The sequence below is a fragment of the Nipponia nippon genome, unplaced genomic scaffold (genome assembly GCF_047370975.1).
Source record: "Nipponia nippon isolate SJK-2023a ecotype South Korea unplaced genomic scaffold, ASM4737097v1 scaffold_8, whole genome shotgun sequence".
NCBI lineage: Eukaryota > Metazoa > Chordata > Aves > Pelecaniformes > Threskiornithidae > Nipponia > Nipponia nippon.
Window position 1 is genome coordinate 33,122,982 of NW_028262402.1, and position 16,808 is coordinate 33,139,789.

General features: G+C 36.7%; 1 protein-coding gene across 3 annotated transcripts in view; it reads left to right on the forward strand.

Moving 5' to 3' along the window:
• KIF27 (kinesin family member 27) overlaps window positions 1-16,808 on the forward strand; it is a 31,725-nt gene extending 14,917 nt beyond the window's left edge. Inside the window, exons 4-19 of one of the 3 annotated variants that reach the window (XM_087742335.1) lie at window positions 651-794; window positions 3,142-3,348; window positions 3,902-4,077; window positions 4,457-4,590; window positions 5,133-5,288; window positions 5,587-5,724; window positions 6,363-6,568; window positions 7,439-7,636; window positions 7,994-8,107; window positions 9,159-9,335; window positions 9,970-10,185; window positions 11,217-11,423; window positions 12,231-12,429; window positions 12,896-13,060; window positions 14,740-15,301; window positions 16,010-16,808. In XM_087742335.1, coding sequence (XP_087598461.1) covers window positions 651-794; window positions 3,142-3,348; window positions 3,902-4,077; window positions 4,457-4,590; window positions 5,133-5,288; window positions 5,587-5,724; window positions 6,363-6,568; window positions 7,439-7,636; window positions 7,994-8,107; window positions 9,159-9,335; window positions 9,970-10,185; window positions 11,217-11,423; window positions 12,231-12,429; window positions 12,896-13,060; window positions 14,740-15,203 — 2,901 coding nt within the window. In that variant the 3' untranslated portion in view covers window positions 15,204-15,301; window positions 16,010-16,808. The remainder of the gene's footprint in view (window positions 1-650; window positions 795-3,141; window positions 3,349-3,901; window positions 4,078-4,456; window positions 4,591-5,132; window positions 5,289-5,586; window positions 5,725-6,362; window positions 6,569-7,438; window positions 7,637-7,993; window positions 8,108-9,158; window positions 9,336-9,969; window positions 10,186-11,216; window positions 11,424-12,230; window positions 12,430-12,895; window positions 13,061-14,739; window positions 15,302-16,009) is intronic. The other 2 variants (XM_009464038.2, XM_087742334.1) reach the window with 2 other exon arrangements.

Consider the following 16,808-nt stretch of genomic DNA (forward strand, 5'->3'; position numbering starts at 1 on the left):
GATCTTCATCGGAGGGGATGGGGATGGGGGGTGCAGAGTGTACCTGTCACAGCTGGTTGTACAGAAGTATCCAGTTTTAGAACAATAAGACATGCTGTTTCCATACTTTGTATTTGGCTTCTACAGGCTTTCTGAGAGAGTAACAATGTTTGGAAGTTTCCTTCAATCAGTATTGGATTATTTATCCACAAGAACATCTGAAGGAGCATTCTTATGGTTTCTTTAATCTGTAGGCTGTTACCCGAGTTGCAGAATGAGGCCAGCTGTCCTTATTTTCTCATTTGAGAAGTAATCTTATGGTTGATGCTCAGATCTTGTTGCTACATCTCACAGCACCCTAAAGAGAATAACTGGATTTAGACATCTACTTCAATAAAGTAGTTTTGGTTATGGGTACATTATTCCCTTTGGAAGAAAGTTGTCAGAAGAAAATCAATAGGTGAAACAGAAGTGAAGAAATAACTGGTAGAAACCACAGATAATCACTTAGACAATTTGCCATACATACCCCAAAACTTTGCAGTTCTGATCACATCTTTTAAAAACAAATAAGATTTGGGGGTTTTTTTGTTTATTTGTTTTTTCATTTTCCAACTGTAAGAAGAATAATGTCCCTTTTTCCCCAGCTGAACTTTTCTTTTATTATCTAGCAGGCTCTAATTATGGATGAAGAAGTATTTAGCCAGAAGGACCATGAACTGCAGATACTGCAGAATCAGATAAAGACATTACTACAGGAAAATGAAGAACAACTGGAATCTTTAAAGGAGGCTCAAGAAACACATAGATTACAGGTATTTTTCCTCTGGTACACATTACCTATATCTGTATTGAACCCTCATTCCACTGTATGAATGCATTAATTATTTCAAGACAGGTCCCTCAGGATTTTTTTGGACATAACTACCTGTCAATCTTTTGGGCATTTTGTTTGAATTAGAGCTGTATCACTTAATGAGTTGAGTTCATCTAGTGGATGGAGCACAACAGTGTGATTCCTGAAGTCTGTATATCAGCCTAGCTGTGCCACAGCCTTCCTGTATAACATGAGGTGAATCATTCACCCTCTCCATGCTTCCTAAAGCATAACATGCACCCCTCTCCCCAGATGTGTATCCTTGCTAAGTAGTTTCAGGACGATTAATGAATTAAGATTTGCAAGGCCTTCAAAGATTCTTTAGAATTTAAAAAAGACTATAAAGATCCTATAGCATGCTTTAATTGAACAGTTGTATAGCAATGCATTTTGTTATAGCTTTATTAAGGATTAGAGTATTATTCCCTTTTGACTTTATAAGACAGAATTTCATCCTAATTTTCTGAGCGTTTGCTATTAGAGAAAACTGAGTGACATAGTGGAAACACTGCCTGCCTCCTTCCTTCTCTAGATCTGTGCTTGCTAATGAAATTATGATGGGTAGTAAGTGTATAACATTTCAAGATCCAGGAGACCATAAATAGAATAGTTAATATTCTCCTCGTGTTGCCTGTCACATAGATAAATTATTATCTGGCTTTTTAAAAGAGAAAAGCATAAGCATGGCTAGCTAGTATTCTTCTCCTTATTCTACTTTTTCTCCTTTTTCCTCTTCTTTGCTGATGGCTTGGCGAGAGTCAATGAATGAAAGGTAAGTATACTAGTCATCATCTTTTTCTTCCCTCTGTCACTTTCTTTTCTGTCACCTCTGGCTGGATTCATTTTTTTTTAACTTGTACAGCATAGTGTCAACTTATTACACTGAAATAATGCTTATATAAATTCTGGAGGACACAAGGTAGAGGTAATGAACAGAAGCAGTCACAGTGTAGGTAAAAGATCATGATTGTTTCAGTATCAGAGGCAGGAGAGAAGCTTGAGAGCTCTCAGGCACCATTTTGGTACTTAATCCACTAAACTGCCACTTTGATTTAAAAACATATAAAATAGGTAGAATAATGAAAAGCAAATGCTTCTGTTAAATCTTTTAAGTTGTATTCACAGGAATATGTAATTTAGTGATACATGATAGAATAAGAACTTTAAAAGTAGCATGTACTAGGTAGATATTAAATGTTCATACACATGTATTTATGTAACAGGTGTTGCACCGTGGGGTGTATGTACAAGGGTAGCAGGGACAAAGACTCTTAAAAGAGTTAAATAATATCTTCAAGGTGGACCAGTTGGTCCAAAATCATAACAAATATGGTATTCGTATATATATTCCATTTCCTATGACACAGGAATATCATGTATTGTATTCCAACAAAATGTCAATTTGCAAGGCATTGTCTATGTGTGTTTTCAATGAACTTGCAGTCTAAGAAAACAAGATATAAAGAATGAATAAGTATGTATTATTCAAAATAGGAGAATGCAAACTATCTTTCATTGAATACTTTCGGTTGACTATCACTAGCTATTCTTCAACTTTCCTGTTGTTAGTAGGCCAGATTTTAAAGGTACTTTGAAAAGAATTGAAAGGAATAGAGGGACTTGAAAATGGATATAATCTGGGCCTTATGGATGAATCAGTTTAGGTAAGATAAGTAGTTCTGAACAATGTACAGAGACTGCTGTAGGAGAAGCAGATAAGTCAGTTCTCCAGACTAGCATTACCAGCAAAGTTGAGGCTGGGCAGAAGAAAAAGAAGTAGCCCGTACAAGGGATCCTGGGATCATGTACATGGTTATGTTTATTAATACAAATAATCTTTAAAGTGGAACTGCTCAAAGAGGAAGAGGAAGCCTGTACACATGTTTAATAAATTAGACTCAGACCACATGTTTCATTTGAACATTTTTGTTGAAATCCCATTTTATTTCTCCATAAACACACATATAAAGTAAGCACAGGCTGATAAGTATGTCATCTGCTTCTCACTAGATGCCTAGATAAGCTAATGGAACTTACCTGGGATAGGTCTTTCTGGACGAAAATGTGTCTAATATTTCTTGAAGCTGGGGGGTGTGTGTTAGATTAATGATATGTCATAGAATTTTCAGTTTGTTGCAGAATTTGCCTGTGTACTGCAGAAGAATTTAGGGTCAGTGAGTGATTTACAAGATTCATAACCTTTGTAAGGAATTTAGAAATGGTGACTATGATATAGAGCTCATGAGCAGCAACAGTTTTGCTTTGTTTTTTTTTTTCCCCATGAGAATGAGAAAATGGTGGAACAGCAAATGCTTATCGATCAGCTAAAAGAAAAAATAGAGAATTTTACAGATGTGAAAACTTTGGACTTCTCAAGTGCTTGTGGAGATGGCCCAGCTGTTGTGGCATCTGCAAGGAGGCCATACAGTGTCCCACTCACAAAGAGTCTGTTACACTCCCTTCACCCACCTTCAGGGACAGAGACCCGAAAGGTAAGGTCTACCCAAATGTTACATTTTTTTCCTTTACTTTGTAATGGTTATAGTTCAATAATTAGACTTGACATGACAAATTATGGTGGCTTTCTCAGATACTGTTTAGCTTCCTGCTGAAGACTCTGAGAAAATACTTTTTAATGTCTTGCAACATATGGTATACCACAATTGTTCAAAATGTTCAGGCTTAAAATAATCACTTACAAGTGCTAAAGCTGTAGTCTTTTCTGGTGTTTTCCTGGGGTTTTTGAGGGTTCAAATATGAAGCATTATCAAAAATGAATTATTATTCTTACCGATATATGGAATATGTTGGATAATGAGTTGCTAACAGTGCCGCCTTTCACATTTGGAACAAGTGCTCTAAGCTCTTGCAAAACCTTCTGTTACAAAGGTATTCAGAGTTGTTACAGAAGACCTCTGTAATTTTGCTTACAAGTTCAGGTGATGACAGACATTTAAAGTGAATTATGTTTTAAATATCAGTAAAGAATTGCTAAATTATTGCAAGTGTTTTTACCCATCACTTTTTTTGTGTGCTTTTTGACAGGTGTATACCAGTCCCCCTGCCTTCTCCCTGGCCCGGGTAATGGCAGAATTTCGTGCTCGCAGCCAGATGATACTGAGCAACATAGAAGATCAGGATAAAGTCCTTCACTGCCACCTCTCTGATCAGAGCGATGAAGAGGAAGAAAATACAGGCAACAAAAGGAAAAGCTCATCTAAGTAATTTTTTTGTTATTCTTTAATTTTTGTTACAGACAAATGTATAGCAACGGTGGTATTACTACCTAATCCTGCCATAATATGAGATCATTTGTGATGTTACTTATGGTAAACTTATGGGACCGGCTGGGCATATTACAAAATAATTTTAATAAACATAGTTTTTTCATTCAATAAAGATTGCATAATCCTTGTTTTGGGGTCAGAATCTACCATGAAGATCAGGGGGAGTGGGGGGTGGGAAGTAGATGGGAGAGAAGGTACAAATGCTTATGTGAGTTTGGGATTCTTCTCTGTTAAGATCATGTACTTTGCATGAAACGTAAATAAAAAAATCCCTGTTTGTTTGCAATGTAGCATGTTTTTAATTCTTCCTTAGGCATTCCATAAACCGAACATGGACACGGAAACAGGCTTCTCTGTGCTTTCTTCCTGATCTAAGTGACATGAAGTGTCAAGTAGACAAGTCCCATTTATCCAACAGATCTGTGCTACAGACTGACACAACCACAGGTAAAATGGAAGTCACGAGAGCAAATCTTATTACCGTATCAGAATATGCAAGTATGTCTTTAGCACATGTAATTATTTTTCCCAGCAAAATATGTGTATTTGATACAAATGTTTTTTTGGTTATAGTTCAACATAGGCTTTTGAGATTCTCTTCTTCTTCCTCTTTCTGAAACTGATATCGGTGACCTTAGTATTTAAGTAATACTTACTAGCCAGAAAGCACTTCACACACCAAAAAGCTGTTTAGATGTAAATCTTTAGTACTGCTTCAATGAAAGAAAACAGATGCCATTATCTTATCAGAGATGCACTGAAATGGTTTCCGGAATATTTTTCCTCCCACTTAGGGTCTTGAAATGCTAGTGCATGCTATCCTTTCTTTTCCTGTTTAGGCACATGGCAGGGAAAAGACTCTTTGCTCTGTTCTCTCCTTTTGATTCTTTTACTTCATATGGAAGAGCTCCATGTATGCAATGTTCCAGAGCACTATCTTTTGGATACAGAGTGTATTTTATCTCCATATTGCTTTGTTTTCTTTCAAGGTGAAGAGATTGACAGCCTCCAGAAAAGTCATGTTTTTAACATGCAGAAGTTAAAGAATTCAGAGTTGAGACTCACTGAGGCCGAGCAAAAAATAAGAGAACTTGCACTTAATATCAAAATGAAAGAGGAACTTATTAAGGAATTAGTAAGAACAGGTAACTGGCTACTGTAGGGAAAATTAGAATGAAGAAGTTCAGAAACAAAAGAAAAGGAACAAAACTTCTGAAGTCCTTCTTGTCTTAGTTTTTTTGTAATTATCTTATGCAAGAATACTTTTATTGACTTAAAGATTCAGAACTTTCATTAATTACTTACTATGATTGCATGGAAGGGTGTAAATTTTGATTACAGCCTACTCTGCTATGATACACAGATGTATTTGTGAAATATTTTTTGTGCTTTGCTGATTATTGCTTTTATCCACCAATAGTGTAATTTTTCATGTATGCTTAGTGCTACTGATCTCTTCGTGGACATGTATTTGTCACATGGTGTCTGGGATAGGAGAGAAGATACATCACTGTGCTGGGAATGTAAGCATTCCCAGCACTGCAGTAGAGAAGCAGGAGTCAGAAGTGGATGAGGGAAAAGGTCAGTGTCCCTGTTAGCCTACATCCCTTACATATATGTCCTGGTGTATATATATATATATATATGCCTGCTAGAAACTAGCCTTATGATGACAGTAAGGATCTCTTTGCTCAGCCCCTTCAATCAGTCTTCTCCTGTGGTTATCTTCTCTTGAGGCTGTCTTTTGGCACTAAGAAAGATTCTGTGCCCCCAAAAATATTACTTTGGGAAATATCACCCAGACAGGGCAAGTCAGAGAATAGAAACACAATCCAAAGTTGTTTACTGATTATTTTGCGGAAAGTTGAGTAATAAATAAATGGCGTATTCTTCTGGAAAAAGCAACATTTATGAAATACAGGAGAGCCGTTTTGGCAAAAACTGCAGTATGCAGACGAATTTCACTTTATTTGGCACTTGGATGGCACTTTATTTGGTGACATCAGGTGACTCATGAAGAATTCAGATTTGAAACTTCTTCCTTTATCTCTGTTTCAGTATTAGAAAGGAACTGTATGGTTCTTTAGTGTTGGAAAATGTCTCAGAAATTATTGGTTTAGCCAGAATGAAGTAAGCAATGATTCAACTACAGAATTAAGTATTACATTTCAGCTGATTATCCTTCTGTTTTTAAACTATTTGGATATGGTGTCTTTAAGGTAAGGATGCTCAGTCTGTAAGCAGGCAATATTCTTTGAAGATAACTAAACTGGAGCAAGAATCTGAGCAGGCTAAAATGGAACTGGCTGAAACACAAAAGCGGCTTCAAGAGCTGGAGAGTAAGGAGCTGAGAGACATTCCTGAGAAAGCCAAGTTACAAAAGGAGTTCCGGAAGAAGATGGATGCAGCTAAGTTGAAAGTGCAGGTATTTCTGATCTGACCATTAAGATTTGCAAATCTCTGTCTCACTATCACCTTTGAACCTTAACACTCTGCTTGTAAAACTCTTACCAGTTTTACACATTGGAAGCTGGTTGGATTGAAGTAGCTAATGGAAACTTAATACTATTGTACTCAGAATGCTATTTAACATATATGTGGTTAGATACATACAGTATTTTCTTGGTAGATAAGAAACCAACAAAAAAGTGGGTGATAGGAGGTGCTCATACACCATTGTATGTAGTACCATAAAAGAACCTGCACAAGGAGACTATTACAAGTTTATTACCTGCCTTAAATAAAATCGATGGTTTATGAAAACACTACATAAATTCCAGCTCTAAGCAAATCACTGTAGTGGTTTGCAAGACCAGGCCCAATACAGTCATATTTGTTTGCCGCTGACCTTTTACTTTTACGTTCTGCTATACCTAAGTTTAAATTCTGTGTAGGGCCAGCTTAGGTGCACTGTGCCTCTTGGTCCTAGAACGGTGGGTCAGACAAGCACTGTACAGAAGGAGGTAGCTGGTGTATTGACTTGAGCTCAGGACCAACATTCTGGCACCACTATGTCTCTGCACATTTTCCAGAGCTATGATTTCTGTTACATTTCACTACTTCCATTGTATTGCCAGGCATGAACTGTATATTTACCTTTTCATGTTGCTTGAGATTAATTCTGACTATGCCGACTTTACCAGATAGATACCACAGAAATAACAAGTGATTGTTTGGGCAGAAGTTAGTAAGTCTTGCTAACTCTAAGAATTCAGTGATATAAAAAATGAAGCTGAGTCATGTTTTAGTTTTAAGTTTTCCTGCTATTAAGCTGACATTTGCCATGAACATTCAGGCCTTACAGAAGAAGCAGCAAGACACTCAGAATCTGGCTTCATTATCTAACCAAAGTGAAAGACAAGCAACAGAACTTGAGCAGAACGTGGCTCAGATGAAGCATCAGCAGACCCAGCTACAGAAGAGACTGTGTGAGGAGAGCGAAAAAAAGAAGCAACTAGAAGCAGAGATTCAGCGAGACCAGCAAAAAATTAAAGTAGGATTCCTCCTATTTCTTTATGACAAAGAATGAGATAAGCCAATTTTGCCTCTGCTTCCCCAAAGACAATAAACTATACTGCCAGGCTTTCCATAGTTTTAAGTAATGACTTTCTTGACAAATGCACTGAAGAAATTGTCTATCAACATTTTCACAGAAATTTCCAGTTTGCCTTTCTCTTAAACTTTTTTTTGTTTTGTTTTATTACGTGATCTCTAGCCTCTAATTGCAATTGTACATGTAAATTTAGGGTCAGTATTTCAGATTATGTACTTGTGTGGACTCTGACATTAAATGCATTTTAAAAACAGACTGACTGAGCCAGGAAGAATGGGGTTTTTTGTTTGTTTATAGGAACTTCAATTGAAGATGGAGCAACAACAGAAGATCCTTAAACTTAAGGATAAAGAGATTGCTGCATTTAAAAAGAAGAAAAATAACTCAGTGGGAACTTCACAGAAGCTACAGGTAGCTAATCTATTCTGAATCTGTGTGGGCCCTGAAAAAAAAACTTTCTTCATCTGTAGTCATCTTTGTAAAGTGTTTGGAAGAAGAGTATTCCATCAGAGTTTTGTCATCTTTTTTGCTGTAGGAAAAGTTGGGAGTATAGTCTAGCAGCTCTTATACTCCTTTTGAATGAAGGAAAGGAGAGGCTTTAATGTCTTTTCTTCCTATGATTCGTCAAAAATGCTGATTCAGAGACCTGAGAATTCAACAGGTTTGGTTGTCTGGTAGGTTTGAGGGTGATCCTGACGAGCTCTGTTATAAACATTCCATGGTTTGTTTGGGTTTTTGTTTTCCCCTCTGATATAAATGACAGAGGTCTATGGTTTTGTTTGTTCCTAACAGCGTTAGAAAAGTAGGTGTCCTATGCAGCAATGCCACCTACATTATTTCAGATGTGGACATTGGAACATGAGAGTTTCATGAGTTACCCGAAGTCTTTAAAGGTGAAAAGAAATTTTAAAAGTTAAATAAAGGCAACTTTTTAGCCTTACCAGGATTATATCCACTGACAAACTGTGGCTTCAGAATAAATTTATAATGGACTGTGCTAGCAGGATCAAAGCTCTTATTTACTATCTTTCTTTCTGTCAACATCATAATTTCTTGTCACTTAATGTTTTTCCACAAATAGCTGGTCTTGGGCAACTATAATGCAATGAGGACAGGCTAGCTGAATTCTTGTGGTACCTTCCAAACCTAGTTGCTGTGATTATATAGAAGACATCTATTTGTATAACTGTTCTTAGAAAAAGAATACATTTCATTAAAGGCATCTGATACAAATTTGTTTATATAAGATGTAGCAATGTAACATTGCTGAGCTTCTTTTTAAGTCAGTCCAATTTCCTTATTATTCCGAGTCAAGATTCTGTTGCAGAATTAATGTAAACATTAGAAATGTCAATTTCTTCTATGGTTTTATCAGTTATTCTAAAAAAGGAAAAAGATAATCATAATATTCTGACCCAAAAAGTCCTGGTTAATGCTCTCTGGATTTCTATTTGAACTTTAGAAATTAGAAGAGCAAAAGAAATGGCTCGATGAAGAAATGGAAAGAATTCTCCAACAGCACCAACAGTTAGCAGAACTAGAAGAAGATTTAAAGAAAAGAGAAGCCATTGTAGCCAAAAAAGAAGCACTATTGCAAGAGAAAAGCCACCTGGAAATCAAGAAACTGAGATCTAGCCAGGTGATATAAGAAAAAACATGAAACTCACCACAGTTATAGTGCTGACTGAAAGACTGGGAGGGAGGAAGGCAGATAGGTAGCAGAAGAGGCTCAAGCCATGTGACCTGTGTCTCTACTACTGCCGTGAAGTTATTGTGTGGCTTGAGCAAATCAATGTTTAAAATGTGAATAACACAGAATCATAATTTTTATTCACTTTTTCTCCCCAAAATTCCAACAGCAAAACAAAACAAAAAAGTCTGAACTGTGGAGTTCTGTTACTGCAGAGCATTAAATAATATGTTATCTAAAAATGATTCAGTCCTTTTGCAAACTAGAGAACACGAGAGAGAAACATTTTGCATTATTTATTTTTCACTAGCAAAAGTGAATAGCAATTGAAGTATCATTGTCACTTATAATGACCAGTCCCGTTAATTTTTAGTATGTAGAAAACTGCAGTTGAGTGGTTTTGTTTTCTTTCATCTTTGGAGTAAATAGTAAATTTTATAGTAGCTGTCTACTCAAAATAAATGGGGTCTCATTGCAAGAAGCAGGCAAGTCTTTCACTGCAGAATGTGATGGTCTCGCCTACATTTTTCTTACTGGAAGAAGTATCTCAGTTTTATATCTATGGTTGCTGTGTGTTTTTTAGGCTTTAAACAAAGATAGTATGAAATTGTCTACTCGCTTAAGTATGCTGGATCAGGAACTGTGTGATAAAGGTATGCAGCTTCAGGGCAGCACCACTGAAGATAAGACAGACATTTTGGAAAAAATTCAGGTTCTCCAGATGGAAAGGGATCAGCTGCTCAGAAGAAGAAATAGTGTGGATGAGAAACTGAAAGATGGTAAAGTGTTGTCAGCTGAAGTAAGTAAGCACCTCTGAGATAAATATGGGTTTTAGGTAGTGTTGTATAATAAAGCATTCCAATCAGAACCTAAAATGAGTCCAAATATTAGATAAGCTAGAACCAAGGAACTGTGGTTGGGTACTTTTGTAAATAGCAATGTTAAAATACTGCTATGATAGCACTACTTACATACCAGTGAACAAAGTTTATGTTCAGAGGGACTTAATTCAGCTAGTGCCTTGACAAACTCCACTGGCGTAAGGATCACATAACCAAAAGTAAGAGAACTAGAAGTTCATCAGTTTATCACAGGCAGATATTTTAATGTCAGGACATAGAACAAGGCAATGAGCTCACATAGTGATGCCCCTTGATTTTTTTCATAGGATTTTGTGAAAAAGCAAACTTCACGTGAAGGCCTCCATATTTTTACAGTGAAAATAAGTCATATTACCTGGATGGTCCACACTTGAGTTGATCAGTATAATTACATTGAAGATATAATAAATTGATATAAAATGCACAGATTATTTTTAGGTCTTGAGAAGCAGTATGGGCATGTGGCTGAGGTGATAATCTGCCAGAAGGAACCCTACTTGCCTCACTCCTCAAAATCTTCTGCAGTGCTTCAGGCCATGCATTTCTGCCACTTCCCTACACAAGTTATGGTCACCAAACTCCTTATTACTGACCCCATTCATTCATTAATCCAACAGAAAACTAGCACAACCAAAAAAATAATAGTAGAAGTCAAACTGTGGGGAGGATGAGGGAAGGACAAAAAGGGACACACGAGTTCCAGTTTTGTGATGAACCATTTGATCAACCTCTGTATCATGGAAGGGGTACTACCGCAGAAAAAGACAAATGTTCTAGATCTGTACTCTACCTCTTATTTTTCCCATTCCATTCTCTGTACTACTACTAGTTTGTCTTGCCCTTAATTTTAGTTTCACTCTTGAGAATGAAGTTAAAGAATGTCTTTTGTATAGAAAGATTAATTCTACACTTTTTCTTTAAAAGATCTCACTCATGTGTTTCTCTGTAGGAAGAACATGTCCTTTTTCAGCTGGAAGAAGGAATTGAAGCCCTGGAGGCTGCTATTGATTACAAGAATGAAAGTATTCAGAATCGCCAGCACGTGCTTAGGTCATCTTCCCAAATTCTTTCACAGAGCGAGAATAATGTAATAGGAAAACTAGTTTCCCTGTCTGCTGCGGAGCTCAGATCTATCCTCTTCAAATATTTCAACAAGGTTTGTTTTGGCTAATAAGTAATATTTTATCCTATTTTCTGTTACTATTCTAGATGATGAAATGAAATGATGTCAAGAAATAAAAAGAAGTTTAACAAGCTTTTGGTGAAAATCTCTTCAGGTTACATTCATCTGCTATTAATTCAGATATTTTTAATTTTTACATTAACCTAAATAGGATACTTGTGTGTTAACTTTGTATATCCTGGTTTGGGGTCATTAACTTAAAAGGTGCTGCAAATCTGGAAATTTCCTTACTCCTTTCAAGTGCTCTGTGTTGCTAACTTTTGGAGCGGCAACATATTTAAATAGTGGTGTCGTACTGAAATTCTTCCCAACCGCAGGCTTCATAAAGCTCAGGCTAGTATTCCTACTTTTTTTCTAAATCCAGTATGAACTCCTTCTGCATACCCTGCCTGCAGTGTGTATAGCCAAATACTGAAGAATCATACTGACATCTGGAAACATAAAAATGAAATGCATTAGGACATGGTGTGTCTTTGTGACCTTGGGTGAACCTTGGGTGATTTTGTGAACAAGTTGCCTGTGGAATGCAAGCTGGAAGTTTCCCAGAATCAGGAAAACACTGTTGCTCCTGTTTAAATTCTGCACAGGGCATTAAAAAAATTCACTAGCCCATGTGATCAAAATGAGCTCAAACTTGTGGCAGCAGGCAAGTCTGTTTCCAGTATAAGCTTAAGGCTTATAGAGACCATTGCTTTTGCATGCTTTAACCTATTAAGCAGAAGGGTAAAAGCTTTTATAAAAATGGTTTGATAAATCAAAAGAAGTGTATTTCTTTCTTAGATTGTTGGCCTACGTGAGTCTGAACGTAAATTACAACTGCAGATTGAAGAGCAGGAAATGAAGGTCATAGACCAGGAAAATATAATACGTGAATTAGAATCTGCACTTGAACACGTCAAGCTGCAGTGTGACAGGCAGCTGACCCTACAACACAAAGAACATGAGAAAAAACTACAGTTAATACTGCATCATTTCAAAGGTATTTGCTTCCTGGGGGGAATTGTACAGCAAGTATTATCTTCAGTCACTACTGAGAAAGACTATATTCCAACTGAAAAAAAAAAAGAATAAGGTTCAGAGAGATATTTTGGCTGTCACTAATTCTGATGCTGTGTAGGTTGCTGAGGAACAGACACATGGTGTCTGTACGAACAGAAAATTGAATATTTTTTTAAAGCAGTATGAAAATTGTTGTATTTTCATACTGAATTTGCTGATATTGGAAAGTTGAAAGATACTGGTCCTGCTGATCTTGATCTTCCAAATACTCCTATTAAAACTGGCAAGCGGGGTTGGCATGGCCTTTTTCATCCTGTGTCATACTAGTTAAAATGTACACACTTAAGCAAAGTGTCAGCAAGATACAAGACATATTCTGTCTAGTTGGGCATCTTGATTTTTGGCACAGAGATACTTGGTTCTTAAACTAGCTTTACTTGTCCTAGAACAAGATAGTGAAGGTATTGCAGAAACCTTGAAAGGGTATGAAGTAAAAGTCCAGCAACTGGAAAAAGACTTATTTTTCTATAAGAAAACCAGCAGAGAGCTGAAGAAGAAATTGAAGGGCCTCTTTGGAGAGTCATCCCATCAATTATTGGCATCCACTAAATGTAAGTATATTATCTTAAAATACTTATGCAGTTGTCAATAGACCATTTGAAGGGTGGTGAACACACAGCAGTATATCAGATAAACATTAAAATCATGTTTTTACTGAACTAACTGTTCTCCAGGAATATATTACACCTCTTCCCCAGTTTCAAAGGAAAGACAACATTGGTTTGTATCTGTAGCAGTGGTATACCAGTGGTTTACCTTCTTCTTCTGTTTTCTCTGGATTCTAACATAATTTCAGCATCTACAACCTCAAACTGTTGTGGTTAATAAAAAGGAATTTTACTATCTGAAAGGGTCTGAATGACATTGTAACTAACAGCTTTGTCATATGCTATGCTTTTAGATAGGCTGTTCCCAGCACTTGATTTCATAGAAGTTACTTACTGGGTGATTATCAGTGAAGAATTCCATACTTTCAGTTACTAACTTACTTTAGTTACTTACTTACTAAGGCTAAAAGTAAGATTTATACACTTGTAGGGGAAAAAAAAGAGCTTTCCAAGGTGATTCTGTGCTTTGACACAAAAAAAACCCCAAAAAATCCAAAAGGCAAATGAACACTCAGCTGCTGCTGTAAGTTTTTAATTGTACCATGTCTTACTTGCCAGAATCCAAACCTACAACAGAGCTATTCAAGTGGAGGAGAAAAGAAGGTTCAATTTCTGTCACTATTTTGCTTGTCTCATACCTCTCGATGCCACCACCACTACATCACATGCACCATACAGCCTTCTCGGCCCTGTATTTCTTCGTAAGGCTCAGCATGACTGGTTCTTCCTCCCAACAGATGCTTCTGCTTCTTTCCAGTCAGGCAGTGCCATGCCTTCCTAGCACATAGGTGCTGATCACGTACCTGCTGCTCCCTGATTAAATTAAGGCTCAGCCCTTGCTCTCTAGGCAGGATAATGAGCCAACACATTCATTACTATAAAGTACACTGTCAAACTGTGAACATGAATATTCTAGAGGTTGGATTATAAAAGAGCGTGGGAAAGACTATTCCGTGTCTAGTATGCAAAGAAGCATGTAGTTCAGGACATGTGGCCGTGTGGGGAAACACCCATCCTCAACAAATTGTAGCAAGGAGAAGAGGGAGAAGATCCCTGTGAATCTCCAGTTTTTCAAATACATATGTTCGTAAGTTTTATAAGAAATACTCTGTATTCAGTTATTTTTCTTTTGAATACATTTTGAGGCATGCTGCAATACAATGCAATAAAAACAGTTTATAAATTTATAATTTGTCACTGAACTTTAAAAATAATAAAAGCCCTGTATGTACACTAGTGTCAGATTTGCAGAATGTGTTTTGTGTGCTGCCCTGGTGTAACTGCTGACTGGTTTTGAATACATGAATAATTTAATATTTGACTGTCATGGTTCAGTTGTTTTAAGACTGCCTGCTAGGACACATTACAAGTTAGAATGGTGAGGCTTGTATTACCCGCACCTGGTCAGAGGACAGTAACAGCTAATACCTCTGATGTTTTTGTAGATGACAAACTTTTTAACAGAAAGGACAAAATGTGAAGTGCTGATAATTTTTTACCACGTTCACTCTACAAGTTACTGATGCTGTAAAACTGTACTGACTAACTAATATTTCTTGGTGGCAGGCACTCAGACGAGTTGTAACTTTTAGCTATTTATCTCCTGATAAATTTCATTTTAGACAACAGTGCTGGTGACAAGGCATCCAGTCAAGATGAAGCAGAAGTTGCTTCCGAAGAATTCAAGTTGACACTAAACCCTGAAACCAGTAGTCGACCAGGGAAGATAAAAGAAACAGACAGAACAAGTATTTTAAGAACACAGCAGAATTCATACAAGCTTGGAGAAGATGTTTCAGAATTTGGGTGCAACAAAGAATGTTTGTCGAGCACTAGTGATGACAAAACAGGCACAGATGAAGCTCAGCCTTCAAAGTCTCCTCCTCAGCTACCTTCTGTCATCCAGAGAAGAGACACTGTAACACAGTTTCGAGGAGTAACTCCAGTAAAACTATCTCGCCGAGAGCTACGTCATATTCCTCCCTCTGAATTATCTTTGAGACGCTCAAGCCTTGGAGTTGGTGTCAGTTTTATTGCTCCAGATTCCATCGAAATGGACAAAAAGTCTAGTGTCACTAAGACATAGTTACTCTTCGTAGCATTTTTAATAGCTGTCGCTACTGAAGCAACTGCATTAGATTTCTTTTTTCATGGTCTTGTTAAGTATCAGCCATGGGTAAATGAGTAAGTGTTCTTTAGTTCTTATTGCTCACTATCAAGTCGTTAAGTGTTACGCTCACACAGTTTCAGTGAATCTGAGATGGATTTTAATTAACACAGTATCTAAGAACTTCCATTCAAAGGCCTTTTAACATTGACGAAATTATTTATATTGGTTCAGTTTTTTTGCAGTAACTTCAAAAAATACTTTTTTCAAAAATTGCACTGTGAAGTGCACGGCACTTGTGTAACTTAGGTTTCCTAGAACAATACTGTACTTCACTTCCTTGGGTCAGAAACAATAACAAACTATTTAATTTATGTGGATATGTAGCTAGAAAATTTAGTTGCCAGACTGTCACCTGGTATTGATAATGACTGGCTTCCGTATGCTTTTTATCTAAAAACATTTCATATGAGCCATGTTTGAGATCTAAATCGGTACCTAAATTTTTTCCTGAAAGGGAACATAAAAGTACTTACTTTTCTTTTTTTTTCTTCTTTACGCTTATTTATGAAATTAAGAGAATTGCTTATGTCACTTTCTGGTTTTGTTTGTTGGGTTTTTAAAGAATTGCACTTGGCAACTCAAAGTGTGATATTTATTTCTGTACTACTAAAATGGAAAAAAAAGAGAGGAAATTGGAAAATGGAAAATTCAGCATCCTCTAGGTAAGCCAGATGGACCAATATATTATTTTATTTGTACTAATTAGTCATGTCCTTTCACAGACAAATTATTCTTCTGGATTCCATATCTGCTTCAGAGCAAGGACTGCACATATCCTTCCGTCTACTGCTATACTGTTGTTGGTAATGCATTCGCGATGAAAAGCAAATCTTTTTTGGTAAGAGGACAGTGGTCACTGAGCAGCATACACTTAACAGCTGCACAGACTTGAAGGCAGAGACCAGAATGTCCGCATTTAAATGAGATTAACACTTCTAACCGTAACTCTGCTACAAGAATAGTGGCAGTACTGAAAGTAAGGTTAGTTTTATCTTAGTGGTGGACTTCAGCCAGTCATGTTTGAAAATGTTGTCTTAGGTTATTAGATGTACTTAGGAAAGGAATTTTTGCTTTCTGCTGTTGTCTAGGCAAGGTCTTGTGTATAGCATGTGTGGTGGCTATAGGTGGAAAAGAACTGCATTTTTCCACACTGCAAGCACCGTTCAAATCTGTCCACATTATGAAGATGCTATTACAGCATGATAAATGGACCTATTGTCTTGTGGAACATTTTAAAGTTTTCTGAGTAGACTGCAAATATTTCATTCTAAACAGATAGATAAACCACTTAACATGTCAAATGATTGCATCTTTCAGAATTATACCTAATTGTTACCTATTGTTCAGCTGAATTGTGAGGTAAGGATTGGGGTCTTTCTTGATTGTTTTTGGATTGGGCTTGATTGTTTTTACTGTCATGGAAGTACTGAGTCGTAACTGATGTTAAGTTTAATATTAGTGTATGTATCGTTCACTTAATGTTTCTTGTCAAAAAGCAATAAACAGAAACAAGTAAATACA